Raw genomic sequence first — 24,965 nt, 5'->3', positions numbered from 1 at the left:
CACATTCTCTATGCATAAAGCTCTTATAAACATCCATGTATAGGCTTTTCTGTGGACATAAATTTTAACTCCTTTGGGTAAATACTAAGGAGTGCTGTTGTTAGGTTGTATGGGATGAGTTATATTTAATTTCTTAAGAAAATGACAAGCTTTCTGCCAAAGAGGCTATATAACGTTTTGCATTTTTACCATCAGTAAATAAGAATTCTTGTTGTTTCACATCCTTACCAGCATTTGGTGTTGTCAGTGTTTTGGATTTTGGACATTCTAATAGGTATGTAGTAGTATATATCACTATTTAATTAAATTAAAAAATTAATAGACATTCCTTTAGTTGAACAGTCTCTACACATAACCAAAATGTGTCATTTGATTTTTTTGGAGTAGGCAAGAACTAAGGTCTTTCAGTTTTATGAGCCTGATACAAATGTTTTCTGAAAATGATTTAACTGAACCAGTTGACACCCTTCCTGATGGCTGATACAATACCAAAAGGAAGGAGACTTTCTCCACAGTCCTTCTGGGCTCCTCCCCCATTTCAGGAAGCTTCTTTCTAAGTGGAAGGCAATATTGTTATTTTAATTTGCATCTCCCCACTGGCGTATCTTGTGGAGCATTTTTCCACATGCTTATTTGCCATTTATAGGTCTTCTTTGGTGAGGTGTCAAAGCCATTGGCTTATTTTTAAATTAGGTTGCTTGTGTTTTTGTTGAGCTTTAAGAGTTCTTTGAATACTTTGGCTAATAGTATTTTATATGATAATGTTATTTTCAAATATTTCCTCTTAGTTTGTGGCTTATCTTCTCATTCTCTTGACTGTGTCTTTCACAGAGCAGTTTTTGTCTTCATGAAGTCCAGCTAATCAGTTATTTCTTCCATGATTGTACCTTTGAGGTTACATCTATAAAGTCTTCAAACTCAGGGTCATCTAGATTTTCTCTTGTTATTTAGGAGTTTTGTACTTTCGCATTTCACACTTAGGTCTGTGATTCTTTTTTTTTTTTTTTTTTTTAAAGATTTTATTTATTAATTTGACAGAGAGAAATCACAAGTAGACGGAGAGGCAGCCAGAGAGAGAGAGAGGGAAGCAGGCTCTCCGCTGAGCAGAGAGCCCGATGCGGGACTCGATCCCAGGACTCTGAGATCATGACCTGAGCCGAAGGCAGCGGCTTAACCCACTGAGCCACCCAGGCGCCCGGGTCTGTGATTCTTATTGAGTTAATTTTTCTGAAGGGTGTAAGTTCTGTGTCTAGATTTATTTATTCTTTTTTTTTTCTTATAAATGGCCAGTTTAGGGGCGCCTGGGTGGCTCAGTGGGTTAAAGCCTCTGCCTTTGGCTCAGGTCATGATCCCAGAGTTCTGGGATCGAGCCCCGCATTGGGCTCTCTGCTCAGTGGGGAGCCTGCCTCCCCCTGTCTCTCTGCCTGCCTCTCTGCCTACTTGTGATCTCTTTCTGTCAAATAAATAAATAAAATCTTAAAAAAAAAACCTGTCCAGTTTAAGTAGCATTTGTTGAAGACTTTTTTCCCATTGTATTGCCCCTGCTCTTTTGTTGAGGATCATTTGACTATTTGGGGTGGTGGAGGAGGGCAGGAGGAGAGGGAGAGAATCTTAAGCAGGCTCCATGCCCCATGTAGAGCCCAACAGAGGGCTCTGTCCCACAACCCTGAGATGACTTGAGCTGAAATCAAGAGTTGGAGGCTTGACTGACTGAGCCACCCAGGTACCCTCAAATGACTATTTTTATGTGGATTTATTTCTAGGGTCTCTACTCTTCTGTTGATCTGTCTATATTCTAAAATACCTCACTGTTTTGGTTACTGTCCCTTTATAGCAAGTTTTGAAGTTGTGTAATGCCAGTCCTCCAACTTTGTTCTCCTTCAGTATTGTGTTGACTGTTCTGGGTTGTTCTCTTCTGTTTTCTTTATATTTAAAATAAAAATAAACTTTTTTTTTTTTTTAAAGATTATTTGTTTATTTATTTGGTAGAAGAGACACAGTGAGAAAGGGAACACAAGCAGGTGGAACGGGAGAGGGAGAAGCAGGCTTCCCACTGAGCAGAGAGCCCGATGCGGGGCTCGATCCCAGGACCCTGGGATCATGACCTGAGCTGAAGGCAGACATCTAAAGACTGAGCCACCCAGGCGCCCCTCCATATAAACTTTTGAATCAGTTTGTTGATATCTGCAACATAGCTGCTGGGATTTTGAATGGGAGTGCCTTATATTTATTTATAGATCAGTTTAGGAAGATCTGACATCTTGACAGTATTGAGTCTTCCTGTCCATGAACATGGACTCTCTTCATTTATTTAGTTCTCTGATTTCTTTCATCAGAGTAATACAGTTTTCCTCCTACAGATCTTTTACATATTTTGTTACATTTATGCCTAAGTATTAAATTTTGAGAGGTGGTGCTAATGTAAGTGACACTGTTTTTAATTTTAGTTTCCACTTGTTCATTGCTCGGGTGCAGGAAAGCTATTATACAGGAAAGATTGTGAATTACTTTTGTGTACTGCAGCACTGCTGTAATTGTTTAATTCAGTTTACAGTATCAGTTCTTTGGGATTTTCTGCATAGTCATATCATCTGCAAACATTGACAGTTTTATTTCTTCTTTCCTAGTCTGTACCCCTTTCCCCCTTCTTCTTACCTATTGTATTAGCTAGGACTTCCAGTATGATGTTGAAAAGTAGTGATCTTGATTCTGACCTTAGCAGGGAAGTTCTCAGTTTCTCACCATTAAGTATGGTGTTAGCTGTGATTTCTTAACAGTCCTTCATCTGGTTGAAGAAAGCTCCCCTCCATTCCTGTTTTATTCAGAGTTTTCAGTTATGGGTGTTGGGTTTTGTTAGTCTTTTTCTGAATCTGTTGATGCGATCTTTTTTCTATAACCTGTTGAAGTAATGAATTAAATTAATTGATTTTAAAATGTGAACCATCCTTGCATAGTTATAATACATCCTATTTGGTTGTGGTGTATAATTCTTTCTATACAGTGTGCAATATGATTTGCTAATATTTCATTGAGGATTTCTACATCTGTGTTCATGAAAGAGGTTGGACTGTAGTTTTCATTTCTTATGCAGTAGTCCCCCCTCCCTCCCTTCCAGCCCCCCATTTGTAGTTTCACCTTCTGTGGTTTCACTTTCCATTGTTGCAGTTAACTCCAGTTTGGAAACAGGTGATCCTCTTTCTGATGTATGGTCAGAAGGTCAGTAATAGCCTGCATCACAGTGCCTCATTCACCTCACTGCGTCTTACCATGTAGGCATTTTATCATCTTACATCGTCACAAGAATACAATCAGATTTTGAAAGAGAAACCATATTCACATGTTACTAATTTCTTACTGTGCCTAATTTATAAACTAAACTTTATCATAGGCATGCATGTTTAGCAAAAAAAAACCCTATATGTAGGATTTGGTACTATCCTTATTTTCAGGTATCCACTGGGGGTGGGTGTCTTGGAACATATCCCTGTTGAATAAGGAGCGGGGTACTACTTTAATGTCTTTGGGGTTGGTATTAGGATAATGCTGGACTCATATGATGAATCAGAAAGTATTTTATCTGCTTTTGTCTTCTAGAAGAGATTTTAGACAATTGATACACTTTTTTATGTTTAGTAGAATTCATCAGTAAACCCATGTGATCCTGGTGCTTTCTGTTTTGGAAGGTTATTAATTATTGATTAAATTTCTTTAATAGCTAAACACCTATTCAGATCATCTGTGCATTTTGGAAAATGGTGTCTGTCTTTCAAGGAGTTGGTCTGTTTCATCTAGGTTATCAAATTTGTGGGCATACAGTTCATAGAATTCTTTTTGTTTGTTTGTTTGTTTGTTTTAAGATTTTATTTATTTATTTGACAGAGTTCACAAGTAGGCAGAGAGGCAGGCAGAGAGAGAGGAAGGGAAGCAGACTCCCCGCTAAGCAGAGAGCCCAATGTGGGGCTCAATCCCAGGACCCTGGGACCATGACCCGAGCTGAAGGCAGAGGCTTTAACCCACTGAGCCGCCGAGGCACCCCTCATAGAATTCTTTTATCATTTTTTAATTTAAAGATTTAATTAATTAGTTTTTTTTTGAGAGAGAGGGAGAGTGCTCATGTGCAAGCAGGGAGAAGAAGCATTGGAATGTGGAGCCCAATGTGGAGCTTGGTTCCATGACCCTGAGATCATGACCTGAGCTGAGCTCAACTGACTGAGCCACCAGGTGCCCCAGAATTCTTTTACCTTTTTATTGTCCATGGGGTGTATACTGATGTGTCCTCTCTTTCATTTCTGATGTTAGTAATTTGTGTCCTCGTTTTTTCTTAGCCTGGTTAGAGGCTTACCAATTTTATCGTCTTTTTTTTTTTTTTAAAACATTTTATTTATTTATTTGAGAGAGAGCAACAGAGAGCTTGAGCAGGGGAGGGGCAGAGGGAGAGGGAGAAGCAGGATCTGCACTGAGCAGGGAGCCTGACACGGGGCTCCATCCCAGGACCTTGGGATCATGACCTGAGCCCCCCAGTTGCCCCTAATTTTATCAATCTTTTTAAAGAACCAGCTTTGACTGCATTGATTTCTCTATTAATTTCCTGTTTTCAATTTCATTGATATCTACTCTTGATTTCTCTTCTTCTCTTCTGCTTGCTTTGGATTTGATTTGCTCTTCTATTTCTAGTTTTCTAAGGTGGAAGCTTAGCTTAGACAAGCTATTCTTGTCTAATAATATGCATTCAGTACTGTAATTTTCCCTCTATGCACTAGTTACCTTGCACCCCACAGATTTTGTAAGTGTGTGTTCATTTTCATTTAGTTCAAAGCATTTTTTGAGATTTCTTTGACTCATGCTATTCAGAAGTGTGTTTTTTAATCTCCAAGTATTTGGGGTTTGCTAACTATACTTCTGTTACTAATTTTTAGTTTAATGCCATTGTAGTCTGAGAGCAAACAGACTGAGAGCAATATTATATGATTTCTATTTTAAATTTGTTAAGGTGTGCTTCATGGCCCAGAATGTGTCTATCTTGGTGAATATTTCATGTGAGTTTGAGAAGAATGTGTATTGAGTTGTTGGACAAAGTAGTCAATGTATGTCCATTATATTCAGTTGATAGGTGGTTTGATCACTTCAGCCATGTCCTTACTGATTTTATTCCTGCTGTATCTTTCCATCTCTCTCTCTCTCTTTTTTTAAGATTTTATTTATTTATTTGAGTGAGAGAAAGAGAGCTCAAGTGCCCAAGCTTGGGGGGAGGAGCAGAGGGAGAATGACAAGCAGACACTGTGCTAAGCTTGGAGCCTGATGTGGGGCTCAATCCTAGGACCCCCAAGATCATGACTTGAGCTGAAGTCAAGAGTCGGATGCTTAAGCCACTGAGCCACTTAGGCAGTCCCTGTATCTTTTCTTTCCTGATAGACGGGTATTAAAGTCTCCAGTTACAGTAAATGGATTCATCTGTTCTGTCAGTTTTTGCCTCCTGTTTTTTTTTTTTTTCCTCCTGTATTTTGATGCTCTGTATTAGGCATGTATATGTTAAGGATTGTTATGTTTCCTTGGAAAATTGACTCCTTTATCATCATATAATGCCCTTCTTTATTCCTGATAACTTTCCTTGGTCTGAAGTGTGCTTTGTCTGAAAATAATATAGTTATCTTGGCTTTTTAAATTCATGTTAGCATGGTATCTCTTTCTCCATGCATTTATTTTTGAAATGTATGTGTGTTTTTATTTAAAGTGGGTTTCTAGTGCACAACATGTAGTTGGTTGGGTCTTGTTTCTTGTTTCTTTTTTTTTTTTTTTTAAACAATTTATTTATTTATTTGACAGAGATCACCAGTAGGTTGAGAGGCAGGCAGAGAGAGAGGAGGAAGCAGGCTCCTTGCTGAGCAGAGAGCCCGATGTGGGGCTCGATCCCAAGGACCCTGAGATCATGACCTGAGCCGAAGGCAGAGGCTTTAACCCACTGAGCCACCCAAGTGCCTCTGCGTCTTGCTTCTTGATCCTCATGGATAATGTCTTTTAATTGATGTGTTTGGAGTATTGACATTCCCAGTGATTATTGGTCTAGTTGGCTTCATTTGTGTACTTGCTACTGATTTCTCTTTGTTGCCCTTGTTTTTTGTTCCTGTTTTTGTCTGCTACTCTTTATAAGTGTTTTGTGGTTTTAATTGAGCATTTTTCTAGGTTTCAGCGCTCTTCTTTGTTAGCATATTAGTTATACTTTTTTTAGTAGTTCTCCTAGAGGTTGCTATATATATACCTTTACATGTAATCCAAGTCCACTTTCAGATGACACTACCTCTTTTGGTAGTACAAGTACCTTAAGATAGAAATATCCTAATTTTTCTCTCCTTTCCTTTGTTTTATTGCTGCCCTTCATTATATTTATGTATAAGCATACATAAGCATATGTGTGTGTGTACACACACACACACACACACACACACACACAATCTTATATAATCACACGTTATTGGTGTTATTTTGGATAAACTGTTATTATCTTGTACAAAGATCCATTAAGAAAAATAGGGGCGCCTGGGGGGTCAGTTGGTTAAGCATCTGCTGTTGGCTCAGGTCCTGATCTTAGGGTCCTGGGATTAAGCCTGAGTCTGGCTCCCTGCTCAGCAGAGTCTATTGCTCCCTTTCCCTTTTGCCCCTCCCTTCTGCTTACACCCACACTTGCTCTTTCCTCTCTAAATAAATAAACAAATTCTTAAAAAAGAAGAAAAATAAAACGTTTATTCGACCTTTACTTTTTCCTTCTCCACTGCTCTTCTTTTATGTAGATTGGAGTTTCTGACCTTGATCATTATCCTTCCCTCTGAAGAATTTCTTTTAACATTTCTTGCAAGATAGGTCCATTGGCAACAAATGCCCTCAATTTTTGTTTGTCTGAAGAAGAGTTGATTTCTCCACTTTTGAAGGATACTTTCATAGGATAAGATTATGAAATTCTAGGTTGGTGGTTTTTGTCTCTCAACATTTTAAGTATTTCACTTCCCTCTCTCCTTGCTTGCATTGTTTCTGAGGAAATGTGTGGTACCTCTGTAGGTAAGGTCTTTTCCCCCTCTGGCTGCATAAGGATTTTTTTTTTTAATCTTTGATTTTCTGTAGTTTGAAAATGATGTACCTATGTGTAGGTTATTTTGGGGGGCATTTAACTTACTCAGTGTTCTTAGAGCTTCCTGGATCTGTGGTGTGGTGTGACTTTAATTTTGACAAAATTTTCAGTCATCATTGATTCAAATATTTCTTCTTCTTCTCATCCTCCTTCTTTTTCTTTCTCTTCTTCTTCTTCTTTTGGGGTGGGGAAGAGAGAGGGAGAGAGAATCTTTTTTTTTTTTTTTAAAGATTTATTTATTTATTTGACAGAGAGGTCACAAGTAGGCAGAGAGGCAGGCAGAGAGGGGTGGGGGAAGCAGGCTCCCTGCTGAGCAGAGAGCCCGATGTGGGGCTCGATCCCAGGACCCCGAGATCATGACCTGATCATGACTGAGGCTTAACCCACTGAGCCAACCAGGTGCCCCAGACAGAGAGAATCTTAACCGGGCTCCATGGCCCAGTGTGGAGCTCAACGTGAGGCTTGATCCAACAACCCTGAGATCATGACCTAGCTAGTATCAGGACTCTGAGGCTTAATTGACTGAGCCACCAAGTTGCCCCCAAATATGTCTTCCGTTCTTTTTTTCTCTTCCTTCTAGAATTCCTGTTATGAGTGTGTTAACACCTTTTGTACTCATCCCACAGTTCTTGGATATTTGTTCTGTTTTTCAGTCTTTGTTCTCTCTGCTTTTCAGTTCTGGTGGTGTCTTTTGAGATATCCTCACACTCTGAGATTCTTTTCTTAGCTATGTACAATCTACTAATAAAGCCCATCAAAGCCATTCTTCATTTCTGTCACAGTGGTTTTTTTTTTTTTTTTTAAGATTTTATTTATTTATTTGACAGAGATTACAGAGAGGCAGGCAGGGGCAGCAGGTGAGGGGTGGGTGGGAAGCAGGCTCCCTGCTGAGCAGAGAGCCCGATGTGGGGCTTAATCCCAGGACCCTGGGATCATGACCTGAGCTGAAGGCAGGGGCTTTAACCCACTGAGCCACCCAGGCACCCCTGTCGCAGTGTTTTTAATTGATTGTATTTCTTTTTGGTTCTTTCTTCAGATTTCCATGTCTCTGTTCCTGTTGTCTTTCTCTTCTTGCATGCTATCCAGTTTTTTCATTAGAGACCTCCCTTAATGTCTTGATCATGGTTGTCTTAAATTCCTGGTCTAACAACTCTTGCCATATCTAGGGCTGGGTCCATTGCTTGCTCTGTCTCTTCAGACTGTGTGTTTTTCCCTTTTGTAGGTATTGTAATTTTTTTTCCCTAAGATTTTATTTTTAAGCAATCTCTACACCCAGTGTGTGTATGATGACTGGGGTTCAAACTCACAACCCAGAGATCAAGAGTCATGTGCTCCTATGACTAAGCCAGACAGGCGCCTGTAATTTTTTTCTTGATAGCTGGATATGATTTGCTGGATAAAAAGAACTGTCAGTTGGCCTTTAGTAATGTGGTGGCAAGGTGTGGGAGAAGGGAAGTGTTTTAATGAGTCTGTACCTCTGTACTATGAACTTCACACATGGTTTTGAGTTTTTTCCATCCCCTTTTAGAGGGACAGGGTGGCTAGAGTGGACTGGAGTTGTGTGTTTTCCTTCCTGATGACTGGGTCCCCGAGGAGTTTTTCTCTCTCAAGATTTATCCTCAGAATTGTGTCTAGCAATTTGTGAGTTTATAGTTTAGGTTTCCCAACCTTGGCACTGGTACCTATGGAGGTTTATCCTTTTGGGTTTATGCTCTGACTAGTTACCGTTTTTTGCATTTTCTTGTTGGTGTCTCCAGTTTTGGGGGCACTGGTGTCCCAGTGACCCCACTCTGTCAAATCTAAAAAGAGTTGTTGACTTTTCAGTTTGTTCAGTGTTTTAAGGGTGGTGACTTTCAGCTCACATGCCACACTGGAAACCAGAAGCAGTACCATGGGTTTTTGAATGCTATATTTATTCAAAAGGACAGTTAGGCTCTAGAGTTCAAAACCACTTCACCTGGGGTACCTGGGTGGCTCAGTCAGTTAAGTGTCTGCCTTTGGCTCAGGTTATGATCGCAGTGTCCTGGGATTGAGCCCCACATTAGGCTCCCCACTCCATGGGGACTGTGCTTCTCCCTCTCCCTCTGCCTGCTGCTCCACCTGCTTGTATTCTCTCTGTCAAATAAATAAATAAAATCTTAACACCCCTAACCCCCCCCAAAAAAACCCCAACAAAACACTTCACCCCGTGATTCTAGGCGTTCCCTAGTGTGGAAGGGGGTTGTTGTTAATGCTTTCCAGTGCACGGCTTAGAGGGTCCTCCGTGATCTCTTTGGTTCATGGGTGAGAGGAGCTTGTATTGTTTAAAGCTCATGTGAGTTCTGAGATATGGGTAAAAGGGAGAGTTCTGCAGAAGGATACTTGAGAATTTTTGTTTTAACTAGGCTCCACACCTAGCGTGGAGCCCAGTGTGGGGCTTGAACTCAAAACTCTGAGTTCAAGTCCTGAGCTGAGATCAAGAGTTGGACACAACCAACTGAGCCACCCAGGTTCTCTTTGAGATCTTTGGTTTATTCGTGACATGGATCTTCATATTTTCTTGAGTGCTGTACTGTTTAACTTGTACATGTTGGTAGTGTTTCTTGGTAGCAGAGCTTGTAAATGGTATTAGATCCTCCAAATGTCACGTGGTTGCCCTGGTTTGGTTTCTTAATAGTGTCTGTTCTTTTATTCTTGTGGCCTTTCGTTACCTTAGTCACTCCACTCCCTTAATGCACACTCTTTTCCACTATAGCTGTCATGAAACATGATGTACTTTATCCTTGAACAGATATAGGAGATGATGTTGTTGAACTGTTTGTCAGTATATTACAGTGGTACAGACCATCTTGTCCTCTGGCTTCATTCATCGCTACCCTTGTCACTTGTAGATCATTACCACCTATCAGTTGTCTCAGGCTTCTTGGATGTTACATGTTGTACTGTAAATCTGAAACAAGAATTGGGTTTAAGTTAATTATCAGCACCATTATTCCTACCCTCCTATATCCTTGCAGTTTATAAGGGAGTGGAAATAATAGTCTTGAGACTGTGACCTGTGGTCCAGTCCATGTCGTACCCATTGTCTTTGAGGAGGAGATCAGAAAAAGAGAATCTGGCATTGCCCTAGACACCTTGGGATCTGGAGGGCTGCTGTTCTTGGGGTCAGCCTCATTCTTCTTGCAGACATGAAGTGATGAGAGGTGAATTTTCTCATGACTGGCTATGGAAACAGGAGACAACCATAGAGGAACAACTTAAGAGAAAGGACTTCTTGATTCTTCTCTTGTGCTTCTGTTTACCTTGACTTTTGGAGAGGTTAAACAGAGATTAGAAAGGGGCATGGGTACAGTATTTGTTAGGACTTCTATATTTGTGGTGCAGGAAGGAAAAACAGTGACTTTCTTGTCATGGACAGCCGAAGTCGAGAGGGGCGGGCTCAAGAGAGCCCTAACGAGTGGTCCTAGGACCCAGTCCATGGAAGAACCTAAAAGCTTCTAGCTGGGAGGGAACTAGGTGTCTTTGTAGGCAATGTAGGTAAGTTAGCATTGCTTCTGGATTTTAAGGCTTTTTTCATTACATACTGACACCACTGTACTTAGGGATTATCTGGTGCATTTCATATTTAAAGGATCTCCTTAGAGAACTGGTTTTACTCTTAAGCCCTTGGCATTTTGATTTTGATTTAGAGGTGTATTAGTGGGATATACCATATCTGTCTAAGCACATTTCCTTTGTATTCTGATTTCTGTTGATTCACACATCCTCCTGGAACCTTGCAGTAGTGTTTGCAATATTTACTATCTCCATTAGATTTCTCTCTTCCCTGTGCCAGCTTGATTTTATTTTTAACTTACTTTCCTTTGTGTGCTTCACCTAATTTTAAAATTAGAGATTTAATTTTCTTACAAGTCATTTGCCATTCAAATTTTGTCCTAGTCTAGATATCTGCTCTCAGGTCTTCTCAGATATCCCAGGTATGACTTATATGGCTCAGGGATGCTACCACCTGTGACTGACACCTTTGAATTTGCCTTTTCACCTTAGCAAAATAAAATTAGAAGTATGAATGGTCAGCTGCCACCTGATGAAATGGTCCAGTATAAAGTGCCTATATAAATATATATTTATTTAGAAAGCTTTATTGAGATATAATTTACATACCCCAGAAATGGTTGTCTTTTACCCTTATGTTTCAGTAAGTTTGGAGATTAATAAGAAGGGATGAATGGAATCAACATATTGTTGAATGAAGACCTATATGATGTATTTGACATCCATAAATATTTGGTTCCTAAGTTTGCTAGTTTTCCAGCCTTCAGGTGTTTGATGAAAGCAGAGATAAGCCAGTCACTTATCAAAGCTCATATTATCCATTGGAATTTTGGTATTTGTAGGAAAATTATAAAACCAAAGATCAGTTAATTTGATCATTGTTCATAGATTTTGAAAAGGCAGTACATTTCAGTACATTTCAGCTAATTATAGTTAACCTTAAATTAAAAAAGCAAAAACAGAATAATGCTCTCTTTTCTCCACTCCATTTTGGAATTTGGGACACACTGTCTGCTGTGCTTCCTGTGTGTTCTCCACTCCCTAGAAGTGGATGGTAAGAATCTTTACTGATTACACACCTCCTGTAAGCCTGGACATTGATTCCTGAAAGGTCGTTTTCTCCCCTCTAAATTTTTTTTTTAACTTTTTAAAAAAAAGATTTTATTTATTTATTTGACAGAGGAGAGAGAGAGAGATCACAAGTAGGCAGAGAGGCAGGCAGAGAGAGAGGAAAAACAGGCTCCCCGCTGAGCAGAGAGCCTGACGCAGGGCTTGATCCCAGGACCCTGAGATCATAAGGCAGAGGCTTAACCCACAGAGCTATCCAGGTGCCCTCCCCTTCCCCCGCTAAATTTTTAAAGTATCTCTGAGTTAGATTCTGTCTGTGAGGAGAAAAATATAAGTGTTTATGACTCTGAAATGAGCTTTTACTGATTGTTAACACCAGGAACAAGTGTCAGAAGGAGAAGCAGGAGTTCACCTTTTATATAATATGACATGTTGAATGAATTGTCAAGAGAGTATGCTTGGTTTTTATTATTTATTTAAAATATTTATTTACTTGAGAGAGAGAGCACAAATGGGGGGGGGGGGCAGCAGGCAGAGGAAGAGGGAGAAGCAGGCCCTCCACCAAGCAGGGAGCCCTGTGTGGGGCTTGAACTCAGGACCTTGGGATCATGACCTGAGCTGAGGGCAGACGCTCAACTGACTGAGCCATCCAGGTGCCCTTAGACTCAGGTTTTAATTACATTTTTATAAAGCTATCATAGTTTTTAGATTAACAGTTCTTAAAGCATGACCAGAGGTTTGTTTTTCTAAGAGGTTGGTTGTATTTTTGAAGGTAATATAAGCTAGAAACTATTTCTCTTGAAAATGAGACATGTATTCAAGAAGAATTTTGAATGGTCTAGAAACAAATGCACTAATTAAAAAAATCAAATTATTTAAGTCCTAGAGAACAAGACAGTTGGATGTAGCAGAGAAGGTCAGTGGATTACCTGGAATCAGCTTTTTGGTTCTGTCACTGGGAGTCTGTGGCTAGGGTATATTACAGAAAAGGAGAACTTTAGAACCAGAAGGTACTCAGAGGACATCTTCATTAGGGTTGCCTTCACAGTTCCTGGGCAAACTTTCTGAAATTCACCTGGGTGAGCTTCACTTAGAAAGGCTGGTTCTGTCAGCCTGGACCCTGGGTGAGGTTTAGGAATATTTTGGAAAACTTTTTCCCAGGTGCTTCTGATGATCACATCTGAGAAGGAGCCACTGATTGAATTAAATCACCTCTTTAACAAGAAATTGAGTTTCACGGAAGTTGGCATTAGATCAGTAAATAGTGCTTCTGCTGTATTTCTGGAATAAGGGCCATGTTGATGGAGCTCCTGGGGTTTTGTATCTGGAAATGGATAAGACCATAGAGAGCTGGAGAGACTGGAGACGAGGAAGAGAAAGGGAGAAAGTGCGTGAGGAGGGAGCATTCGTGAGGGTAACGAGAGTAGACAGGAGGGAGTCCTGGGGACCTTACATTTCTGGGAAACAGTAGTGAACTGGCTGTGAAGCCACTGGAGTAGGAGAAGTGAAAGATATGTGAGATTTTCACCTGGTATCTGGGAGAAGTATAGAAGTTGCTGGCTTTAATGGTGTTTTGAGTTCAGTTTTAGAATTAAGAGATTTTAAGTTTCTGTGGTACAAATGGGTGGAGCCGTCTGAGAGTTCAAAGATTCAGGAATTAGTGGAAATTATGAAGGCAGAAATTAAAGTTGTAGGAACCTCTGTGCAAAGGAGATCCGCAAGAGACCAGGTACAGATGAGCCGCTGTGGAGGCCAGGATTGTTATCACCAGAGAGAAGCACCCTGGTTGGCCTCCAGGCCTGCCTGTTCCTTTAGGAAGGTTGCAGTCCTTGTAACAGGAGCAGCAAACTTTTGTTGAACACTTCGTGTATGCTAGCTAGTTTCCAAAGAGATTATTTACATACATGCATGCACATTTTCCCCCCTTTAAATGCTAACAACAACCCTATGAGGCGAAGGAAATCATCCCTAAGTCAGTTATTGTATCAGTAGAGTTCAGTGGCAGCATCCTGGCTCTGGAGCAAACACTGTTAATTGCTGCCCTGTGGAGTGCTGTGGGCAAAAGCCGGACTGTCCAGTGTTGGGAGAAGAGAGAGTGAGGGATTGAGTGAGCAAGTGGTGGTGGGTCCCTGGAGGTGGGGAATAGGGTTTGGGTGGAAGCAGTGTGGAGCCTGTGTGGATGGGAAGTGCTTAGGTTATGGCAGCCTGGCCCTCCTCAGAGAAGAGGAGAAGCCAGTGGGGAGAAGGGTGAAGGTGGGTGTGTGGGAGGTGTGGTGGGTGGCTGAGGTAATAACATCTGGAGAGGACTGTGGCGCAGAGCATGAGTGGAAGGTTGGCTTCCTACTCAGACCTGGGTTAAGTAAGGTTTAGATGTGGAGATGGGACCAGAGGGCAGCTGTGGGAGCTTGTGCCAGTTGACTTCTTTGTATAGGAGGGGAGTGGGTTGGTTAATCTGCAGGGCTTTGGGGCTTTGGACAACCATGAAATTGGCTTAGCAGTGGAATTGGGAAGAGTTTTGGTATTCTTCCTATAGGAGAATTCATTAGAAGTTCAAAACATCCTGGCCCTGCGTTCCTCTAATTCTGTTTCCAAGGCCTTAAATTCTTAGAGAATTTTTTAAAACCCCATTATATTCCTAGATCTAAAACCTTATTTAAATGTTGTTTGAGAGGGGCGCCTGGGTGGCTCAGTGGGTTAAGCCGCTGCCTTCGGCTCAGGTCATGATCTCAGGGTCCTGGGATCAAGGCCCGCATCGGGCTCTCTGCTCAGCGGGGAGCCTGCTTCCTCCTCTCTCTCTCTGCCTGCCTCTCTGTCTGCTTGTGATCTCTCTCTGTCAAATAAATAAATAAAATCTTAAAAAAAAAAATGTTGTTTGAGAGGATTCTGGATTTTAGCAAGATTTTTTTTTTTCATTAGGTAATCATTTCTAGTTTGTTTTTTTTTTAAACCACTGTTTGACCACTTTTTAAATCTTTAGATATGAAAGAAAGGGGTTCATGTTGCCAATCAGGTACTTAAACCAGCAAAGAATCCTCCTAAAATTACTTCCTAGACTCTCTTCTGAGTTCAGCTACAGAATTAGACCCTACAATATTTTGTTTTCCCTCCCTCCCTCTTTCTCCTTTTTTCTTTCTTTCAAGTTTTTTTTTTTTCTTTAAATCTGAGAGAGAGAGCACTACAGGAGGGAGGGACAGAGAGAGAGAGAGAAGCAGAATCCCCACTGAGCAGGGAGCCCAACGGGGAGCTTAATCCCAGGACCCTGAGATCATGACCTGAGCTGAAGGCAGATGCCCAACTGACTGAGCCACCCAGGTGCCCCAGATTGTACAGTATTTTGGACAGATCTTGTGAGTGCGTTTCATGATTCAGGTTTCAGATTTAAAATTTAGAAAGTAAGTTTATGGCCATATCCATGTGTAACAAAATACATGTTAAACCAGTATTGATCATTAACCATAGAGTTTAAATGATGGAGTGATTTATTTTACTTGAGATTCAGGTAGAGCCTCCCCTTCTAGTCATTTCCCTTACCTTGTCATGGTCACATAAATTCTCATGGTCTTCTAGGATGAATATATATAAACTATTTCTTCTACTACAAAATTAAGTAAAGGTTTTGAATTCGTAGTCTTCTGGAAGAATTTGGAACGTTTTCTGTAGTTCAGAGCTCAGACCCTGATTGACGTATTTTTCTAGGATTTCTTTTGATTTAGGACCTTCTTTGCATTTCTCTTGGATCAGGTAGGCTTTGGTGTTTTTAGAAATGAAAAAGAATGGTTTTCCTAAATCTGTTGGCTAAGAGATGTCTGTTTGGACCACGTAACCTGTTACATACCTACACAACTGTGGACCTTTAAAAGTTATGGGACATTGAAAATTTATGTTAATTGCCCAGGTTCTCATGCCATGTAATTGGCAGAGCTAGGATTCTAACCCAGGTGTGTTTGATCCCAAAGCCTGGGCATTTTCTCCTGTCCCACTCTTTAAATAATGCCATATGTGTAATCAGTAACTATGTATTTTAGGATCAAAACTAAAAATAAAAAAGTTATCTTAAATTCAAAATGAATAATTATATTGTCCCATAGAGGCTTAAGAAACACAGGGCTTTGGATACTTTTTTCTTTAATGTACTCGTTTTTAACTGTGGTACTTTATTAATGGATTAGAACTAATTTTGGTCAAGGCCATGAAAATATGCCTGGAAAAAAGAGGCAAAAATTGTAATCTGGTAAGCACTTTGGATTTTTCCCTGAATCTTGACCCTTCTCCCTTTTTCCAATATTTGTGTGAGCTGATAAGCTTGTAGGGGTTAAGGAGCTTGTCTGTGTCTCAGTTTGTCATCACTGCCTCTAAGCACTGGTAACGCCTTTCCAGTAAGTGAATACTTAGTAGCCATCTGTATGGAGGAGATAATGTGGCCTAGGCTGTAGAACAGTGGTCTCAGGCATCATATGTATTTTCATATTCAAGCATGTGCAAGCTGTGGTCTAGACCCCAGACACTTCTGTACAAGTCTTAGGTTTACTGAGTAAAGGGGTTAGTCTTTCCCATGTAGCTGCTGGAAATTGTTAAAAGTCTTAAGTCAAACAGCATATCAAAAAGTCTCTAAGGGGTGGTTCCAAAATTATCAAAAGTCCATAAAGGCATGGCTACTCTAATAAATATGAGTGTACTTTATATTATAGCTGATGAACACTAGTGGTCAAATAAGGACAAAATTTTAGGTTTTATTTGATTGGCATGCAGCAACACTTAAAAATGTATTTTACGCTATATATATATTTTTTTTCTGTATACGTTGGGCTTGTTCTTTCTTAACTTTCATTAGGCTGATGTTTTAAATGAATTTTATATTTTATTATTGCAGGAATTAGAATACTTTTGCTACTCGCAAGGTTGGCACTTGGTGTTCAAGCAGAAGGAAAAGTGAATGATGGTCACATTTACTTGGGAACACCTGTTATCCTTATCAAAACAGGGGTCTTTATTTCCTTTCAACAGGAAAGAACATAATTTGGATTCTAGTGCAAAGTTGAAATTTGTGGCAGAGGCTAGAATGTACCCTTTCAAAGCCCAGGGTACCCAGAGCCAGAAATATATTTCATTAGGTTTTTTTGGTAGTTTTCCTGATTTTGGAAAGATCTCTTAAGAATGGAGGGAAGGACGGTTTCTCTAGCATACTTTGTGTGTGTTTTCGTGTGTGTGGCTTGTAATAGAAATTGTAGATACCTGTTAGGTTCTGTATTACACAGTCAGTTTTGTTGGACATTTAGATCATTGGATACTTACGATAGGGCTGTTAGAGATTTACTCACTTCCTTGGTTATAAGATGAAGGGCAAGACCTTGAAGGGCTTTGGAGCTAACTCAGCAGCTGTGTGCTTCCTCTGTCTTGTTAAAGCATTGCTTTTATGTTCCAGTGGCTCAACTGATTTCACTTGGCTTGGTTGATACAGGAGAAGCGAGAAGAGCTCCCTTGGTTTTATTAGTTATTTAGGAATCTAAAATATTGATGGCTGAGACATCTGTGAATGAATTTTGTGTTTTCTTGGATAAGGACTGTGTGACCAGTAATGCCTTTGTGGAGTGACCAGTAATCCTTGTCTAAGATGTGCTTTGAGTATCTTGAGGAACCTGTGTCTGTCTCGATCTTCATTAGATCACCTAGATTATCACTCTTTACTGACAGTTTCTCCCCAGTCCTTTGGGAAGAAGGAAAAGACTTCCCGTGTGGCCCACATGGGTTAGGTCTCTGTGTTTTTTCCTAATGGACCTCATGCTCTCTTACCAGGAAGAGGAAGAACAGGAGGAAGAAGATGATGATGAAGATGATGACGACACTGATGACCTAGATGAGCTTGACACTGACCAGTTGCTGGAGGCGGAGTTGGAGGAGGATGACAACAACGAGAACGCAGGGGAGGATGGGGACAATGACTTTTCTCCCTCTGATGAGGAGCTAGCAAACCTTCTAGAGGAGGGAGAGGATGGGGAGGATGAAGACTCTGATGCAGACGAGGAAGTGGAACTGATCCTGGGGGACAGTAAGTCTAGGGCCGACCCTGAGGCTGAGTCTTGGCACCCAGGGGAAGGTCCCTTCCCTATACTCTCCCAGCAGGCAAGCCCCACCAGGGTTCTGTGCCCATCTGTAGGTTCACCACTCTGGCCCCTTGAGAAAAAGCAGTTTCACATCTCTGATCCTCCGCTTTCTCACCAGACTGTGTTGCTAAAAGGCTGTTATCTCATCTTTAAAATAGAGGTTTGCAAACTTTTTCTGTAAAGGTTGGACAGTTAAATATTTTACGCTTTGTGGGCCATATGTGTCTCTTGTAAGCCTTTAAGCCTCAGCTCTGCTGTTACGATGTCAAAGCAGCCAGAGACCAGGTGTAAGTTAGTGATCATGGCTGTGTCTTAGAAGTAAAACTTTACTTACAAGAATGAGTGGTAGGCTTGGTTTGGCCCATGGGCTGCAGTTTGTTGATTCCAGTTTTAGAGGATTAGCCTTAGAATGGAAGGCCAAAGGTAGTTTTTCCTGAGGGGCAGAGCTGGAATGGGCAGCTGCTTACAGGGTGCTGTGCCTGCTCCTTTCTAAAGTTACAAAGTAAAAGCCCTCTTGTGGAGGAGTCTTTTCCTGTGTTTTTGCCTGAGGCCTCTTAAAGGCCAGGTGACAAACATTTCTCTTTGGCTTGTTTTGTCATCCTTGCTTCCTCTAAATTATGAAGTACAAGCTCTAATTTTTCTGATAATTTCCCTTTAGGACAGGTTTCTGAGGTCAGGTTTTCTCCTGACTGCTAACGAATCCTGAATAAAGCAGCTACTAGTTCTAAGAGTCTTCTAGCTCTGCAGTTACATTCTGCCCACTTCAAGAGGATCTGTCTGGCAGCATCACAGATGTATGTCACTGTTGACAGACGTGTGCTTGCTGTGGTCCTGGTTCTTGTGCTGCCCTAACTGGGGAGTAATCCCTGTGATACCCAGCCATTTTCATATAGCTAACCAGGCCAGTGTGCTCGCACCTGGGGCAGGTATGATGCCTAACATGGTAGCCAGTAACTGCATGTGGCCACTATTATTTACATTAAAAATTCATGTCCTTATTTCATGACCACATTTAACACATTGGGTAGCCGTGTGTGGTTACCATATTGAATAGCATATTTGATATAGAACATTGATATAGAACATTTACAGGATTTCTTTGTGCTGGCCTAGGCCCACCTTATGCCAAGCCTCTTCATTGTAGAGCTTGGTTTTTATAATCACTAGTGTTTGGTGGTAGGAGGAGGAGTATGTGCACACATGTGTGTGGTATCAGAGGGTGGGCGACAGTACTTCTTTAAGCCTTTGTGTAAAACATTCTGTTCCATAGTGACCCCAATGCATTTTCTTCGGGATAAATCGTGTATGTGCTTGTAGCCCTCAAATTGAAGGCAGGATGTCTTAGGGGAGACTTTTCTTAAATAAGTCCTCTTGCCAAAGTTGTGTACTGAGGAAGCTCTGTGCAGGCTCTGCCTTCTGTCTGTTCATCCGCTGCTTACCAGCTTCCACACTTGGGGGTTGAGGTGATTCAGTGGGGAGGACTTGCCTTGTCCTAGCCGTGGTCAGAGAGCCAGGGCAGGGGGATTAAGGGCAAGGCCACATATGACAGTATCAAGAGTAAAGGGGCAGTTTTTACTGACCCTTTTTTTCATCTGTGAGTAGGGCCACGTGGGGTACAAGTTCTGTTTCCTTCCAAGTAGCAAGGTAGGCCGGGAGAGCTACTGGTGCTGGTTTGCCTGGTATGAGAGTAGCACCAACTTTTTTATTCTTAATTTGAATATCAAGCCACTAAATTTGTATTTGGCCTGTAAAATTACTGCCTCCTTTAACTGTTCAGGAAATTCCTTCTTTAAGGCCCAAGAGGTACTGGAAAAACCATAATTCATTAGCAATGAGGATATGCCTTTATTGTGGTAGGAATATTTATGATGTGAAAATGCCCTAATAGTTGACAACTTGAGGACTTTTCAGCTTGGGCTCTAGAACTGAGGTGGTGATGCAGAGGTGGCACGAATAGCATGTCCTGCACTGGTGTTTGAGAGCAGCCTCCAGGGACTTACATCAGAGTAGGCAGAGGGAAATTCTCTGTACCCTTGGTTTGCTGATATTTTGCTTCATTAATTATCTAGGCCATTAGCTCTTAACCTTTCTGAGCTTATGGAGCCTTTTAGGATGTGAGACTGAGACTATAGAAAACCACATCTCTGTGCCACCCCGTAACTGTGCAAGGCCCCGGATCCCAGAGAGACCCAGTGATTGGTTGCAGATGCAGAATCGCAGCTCTAGGAAGAGAAAACACCTTGACCCTGAGGTCTTTTGTGTGTTCTCTGTTCCAGTCAGATCTACCGTTCCCAAAGCCTGGATGTTACAGAGCAGCAGGTTAAACATTGTAGGGATTGGTTGTTGCCTTTGCCTCAAAGGGCCTTTCAGGAGAGGTCCTGACCAGGGTCTGGGATCTGGTCTCTTCAACACTTGAGGATGCAGAAAGGCTGAGGAAGGTAGAGAGAGAGGAGCCCTGTGACCACCAAGTGGGAGTCTGTGCCCAGGCCCTGAAAGTTTTCTCAAACACTGCACCTGATAGTTGCTTATGTGAAGATTGTGTCCCTGTCGTCTTCCAGTGGCATTGATACTCCGTACATGTGATGCAGAGTTAAGACTCTTAGCAGCTGCACAGCTGGTGGCCAGGTCTCAGGCCAGTGGTGTGCATTGTGAATCTCAGATTGCGGGAGCACTGGGGGAGTCTCTGGAGGTTTGCCATGGCCCAAGACACCGCACTGGGCTCAGCTTTGGGGGGGCCAGACCCTTCCTTTCCCTGTTGGCAGTTCCTTCTGGAGGTCTTGCAGCAAGGATGTTGACGACGCTGTTCAGCTCAGCTTGTCAGGTGTTCCTTCTCCCCACTTCTCGCCAGTAGTCAGGCTGTGTTTGCGCCCTTTTACACCCAGAAGCACTTTGTCCAGACCTCTCTTTTTTGTTTACATTCAAGACTTTCTTGTATCCCAGCCATGTGGTCGTTGATTTTCCTTTATCCACTTCAGTTTTCTTCGTGAAGGGGATATGGGGAGTGCTGTGGAACCACTGGTGTCCCTCTCCGATGGGAGACCCACACACAGCCTGGGGGCTCAGTCTGTCTGCCCACTTCCTTGGAGACCTTATGGTTTCGCAGCTTCCTGAGCTGTCCTCAAAAGGGGGCACCAAGACCTTTCCCTTATCTTCGCTTGGCAAATACCAACATCCTTAGGAGCTAGGTAACCATGTTTCTCTCCAGTTTTGATTAGCCAGACATAGTGTACCTCATTTTGAAGTTTCCTTTGCCTAGTTTCACTCCTCAATGGATCCTTCCAGAGGTGTTACTTAATGTGGTCTATTCACTGCCTGAGAAGGCAGATGGTCCAGCAGAGGGCTTCTCCTGTGCAGGAGACATGGTGCCACCTTCTAGGATGTCCTGGCTGCTCCCTGCTGGCCTCCAGCCTCAAGTTTCTGGGGACTTGTCCTCTGTTATTGCCACACGCTGGCCTCTTCCTTTTTGGGAACTTGTTCCCCACTGATTATATTCAAAGGCATAAATCCTGGGTTGACAGTCTCTGCCTTTATGAGGTCTTCTGATAAGAGTGTTGTTGAGGAATTTAAAAGAAATCTCATTCTTACTTGGGCTCAGCCTGCCTTTTTAGTGGCTGTGTGTGTGTGCGCGCGCGCGCGTGCGCGCTTGCGCGCATGCATGCATGCATGCAGGGGGCCAGGCAGGCCTGTGCGTCCGCCCCGGAAGGATGTGAAGGGCGTGAGGCCGAAGGGCTGCGGAGGTTCACTCGTTTCTCCCTCAGCCCTGCCCCTTCAGCGCCCCCCAATTAGGAAGAACCTCTAGAAGGAATAGAGCATTGCATCCAGGCCCTGTGAAAGGTGCAGGAGCAACAGGTCCCAGGCATGGCCACTGTTGCCAACAAGTATATTCTCCAGAGCCAGCTCCAAGGAGTTAATTGGTGTGTTTTCTTTTTCCTGGAAACGGGTGATTAACTTTGCTCAGGTCTAAATGTATGTGTATGTAGGGGCTTCCTTCCGGAAAGCTTCCTCTAAGCCTGGTGCATAATCTAGTCTCTCCCTCTTACCTTTCAGCGGACAGCTCTGACAACTCTGATTTGGAAGATGACATCATCTTATCTCTGAATGAGTGAGGAGCCATTCACCATGTGGAAGACATTCTTGACAGGCGAGAAACTGAGTCAGATGAATTGAGAACACCTTCCTTTCCCTTTATCTCCCAGGGCTGGCTTTTAAGGAACTGCATGCCCTGCATTCAGAGGATTATGGCTTAGAGAGCCTCACGGGAACCTGAGGGTCCTTCTAAAACAATAACAACCACAAAAAAGACAACAGGGGTTAGGCCCTATTCTGCTTCCCCCTTCTCCTAGGACGGACAGCTCTTTCCTCAAGGGGAAAAAAAAAACATGTCTCTGGGGTTATTTCACAATATATTTTCTTTGTATAAGGTTCTTTACTTAAAGAACAAGAAATAGTTTTTTATAAAATTTGAAAAGAAAAAAAAAAAACAACAACAAAAACAACACCAGGCATTTATAACTGAGGGTGTGAACTTATATCCACCAGGTCTCTTGTCCCTGCACTTCATTTTCTATGGAAGAAAATGATGTCTAAAGAACAATATAGAGGCATTTTTACATACGTATTTAAATGAAAAGGAAAATCGTGGTTTCTTAAATTGATAATGATTAAGAATATTTTATTATAAATATAATATATGATTTTTTTAACCTGTTCTGTTGCCTCACATGCTGTCAGGTTAAGTGATTTTCCTTCGTGCCAGAGGTGGGGAGGAAGGCAGTGCTTATTTGCTGAGTAAATGCCTAGATTCACCCACCTTCATGGTTTGGGGGCAGCAAGGTCGTTGTGGATATTGGTTTTGTGGAGTTGAGGATATAGGTTCACTCCCTCTCTTTTTCTTTGTGATTCAGTTTTTCAAAAATTTTTTTCTTCCCTTTCTCCCCAATGTGGAAATTACAAATCAAAGGCCTTTTTCTTTAATGTAAAGTGTATTTATTTAAAAAAAATACAAAATAAACTACAAGTCTGTCTTTGTTTGTTTATGGCCTTTCCCTGTTCTCTTTTACCAAGGAGTGGTGGTCCCTTTCCCTGCAGCTCTAGCCAGCTGGTGGAGAAGAGGCCTTCTGAGAGAGGAGTCCAGGATGGTGGGAACTCATTCTGCCCAAATAAAGCACTCGGGGGAGAAAAGTAGCTTAGTCACAGTGTCTAACCCTGGTCTGCTGCCCTCCCCCGAGGGAGTATCGGTCAGTGCCTGAGCAGCACGCTGGGGTAGTGGAGGAGGTGTTTGGGCTTGGTCCCCTGTGGACACATCTGTCTGTCCTGGGTTCTGACTTAAGAAGGCAGCTCTGCAGTACAGATTTGGCGGAGCTGGGGAGTTGTGGAGGAACATGCTGGCAAAGCTGAGGAGTGGTCACCGCTATAGTTGGTTGGGTGACCGTCATTACTGTTTCCTCAAGGGAGAGTTAACCGCGCACGAGAGCTGTCCTTCCCGCCGGGCAGTTTGGGGCAGCGGGGGCTCAGGCAGGCTATGTGTAGAGACTGGGCTCTGGCCTCCAAAATCAGCCTGTGGTCGTGGAACTGGGGTACTGCTGGGGGAGTGCCACGTGCTCTGACCTTTTCACTTAACCCACCTCGCCCTGCTTTCCTCCCACAATGAAGAGGAGACGACAGTCTTCTCCTTTGAGTTGCCCAAATAACAGCTTCTTGGTTTCTGTTGTGTAGTTATCAAATAGCTAGAGACTTTTCTCCCTTTGGCGAGAGAAGAGGGGACAAATCTGGTTGTGAAGTAAACAAGGAAGACAAGGCAGCTGAAACTCACCAGGGGCTGGCAAAGCCCTGCTGGGCTCGGAGCACCCTACAGTTGGTCACACACTGAGGCGGGCTCGTGTCACACAGGTAGCTCTCGGTCCTTTAGCGAGCAGAGGGCTCAGCCCTTAATGCTGCTTCGTGCCTCTGCTTAAATGGGCTGCTGACACCCAGCGTGGAGTAGCCTGGGCTGCTGGTGCTAGATGCATCAAAAGGAAGCCGGTTAAAAGTCATGAAGTGAGAACACTATTCTAGTCGTGAACTCAGCTGAGCCGCTGGCGGACTCCCTCGACTCTACCAGCAGCTCTTGGGAGTGCGGCAGGTCTCTGGGGTGGAGATGGGGCCTCTGACGGGGAATCTGAGTTCTGGTTGGCTTGACAACACGCCCTGAGAGGCTCAGGAGACATCAGCCCTCTTTCTTACTATACCGGGGCTTAATTAAGAGTGGAGTGACTTAGGAGAAACATGTACAATACCAGCAAACAATGAGGCAAAATTTGCTGTAGATTGTTTTTTTGCCTTTAAGTGACACGTCAGACAGGACCGAACCCCCAGTTGGAAGCTCTGGACGCCTGCAGTGCAACTGCTCGCTCCCTGGGGCAGGCAGAAATCAGTCAGAGCCTTGACCACCCACCCTGTTAGTCTGTCAGAGTTCACAGAACCTGCTGTGTCTTAAGAGCCAGAGGAAGGAAGTGGTGGAGAAGAGGGTCCAAGGAAGAGGAGCAGGAGGAAGGACACACAGCGGGCTGTGGTTCTTTACCACAACTAATTCTTCTGGGGGCTAGAGAACACCTATCCCTGAGGAGTAGACAAGGCAAGGTTTGAAGTGTCTTCTCCAACCAGATTTCCCAGCAGGTTTACATCTGGGGATGCTGCCGGGCGGTGTAGGATTCTGGGTTCTGAGCACCCACTCTGACTAGTCCAGAGAAGTCATGGACTGCACAGGCAAGGCGACTCTGGCCTGTGTGGGACCCAGGCATTTCTCGAAGAACACAGGGAGCCCTGCAACGTGCCTTCAAGCCAGCCCTGCCTCGTTCCCTTTGAGCGAGGCCTGCCCCAGCCTCTGGCAGTATGGGCTTCCCTGGGATGGCGGAGCTGTGCTTGGCCGAGTCCCCCATGGACTTGCTCACACCCCTAGCAGTTGTGGCCACAGCGCAAGCACAAACTCAAATAAACGCGCTTAAGGCATCCTTCGTTCATGGTTTCTCTTGTGAACGTGCCTGTTCTCTCATGAGCACCAGCTGTGGCCCAGTGAGCAGTACTTCCCCAGGCACCTTCCCCTGTTGATTTTAAATCTCCAAGGTCTCAAAAAGCGACCCCTTTCCCTGTGGAGGCAGGTATCC

General features: G+C 42.8%; 1 protein-coding gene across 3 annotated transcripts in view; it reads left to right on the top strand.

The window, feature by feature from the left end:
• The window catches only part of DCAF1 (DDB1 and CUL4 associated factor 1), a 77,084-nt gene extending 54,237 nt beyond the window's left edge, over positions 1–22,847 (top strand). For all 3 annotated transcript variants that reach the window (XM_059389826.1, XM_059389828.1, XM_059389827.1), the window contains 2 exons: positions 17,516–17,768; positions 21,871–22,847. In XM_059389826.1, coding sequence (XP_059245809.1) covers positions 17,516–17,768; positions 21,871–21,929 — 312 coding nt within the window. In that variant the 3' untranslated portion in view covers positions 21,930–22,847. The remainder of the gene's footprint in view (positions 1–17,515; positions 17,769–21,870) is intronic.
• The last annotated feature ends 2,118 nt before the right edge of the window (positions 22,848–24,965 follow it).

Source organism: Mustela nigripes, chromosome 2, assembly GCF_022355385.1.
Source record: "Mustela nigripes isolate SB6536 chromosome 2, MUSNIG.SB6536, whole genome shotgun sequence".
Taxonomy (NCBI): Eukaryota; Metazoa; Chordata; class Mammalia; order Carnivora; family Mustelidae; genus Mustela; species Mustela nigripes.
This window is presented reverse-complemented; position numbering and strand designations above follow the sequence as displayed.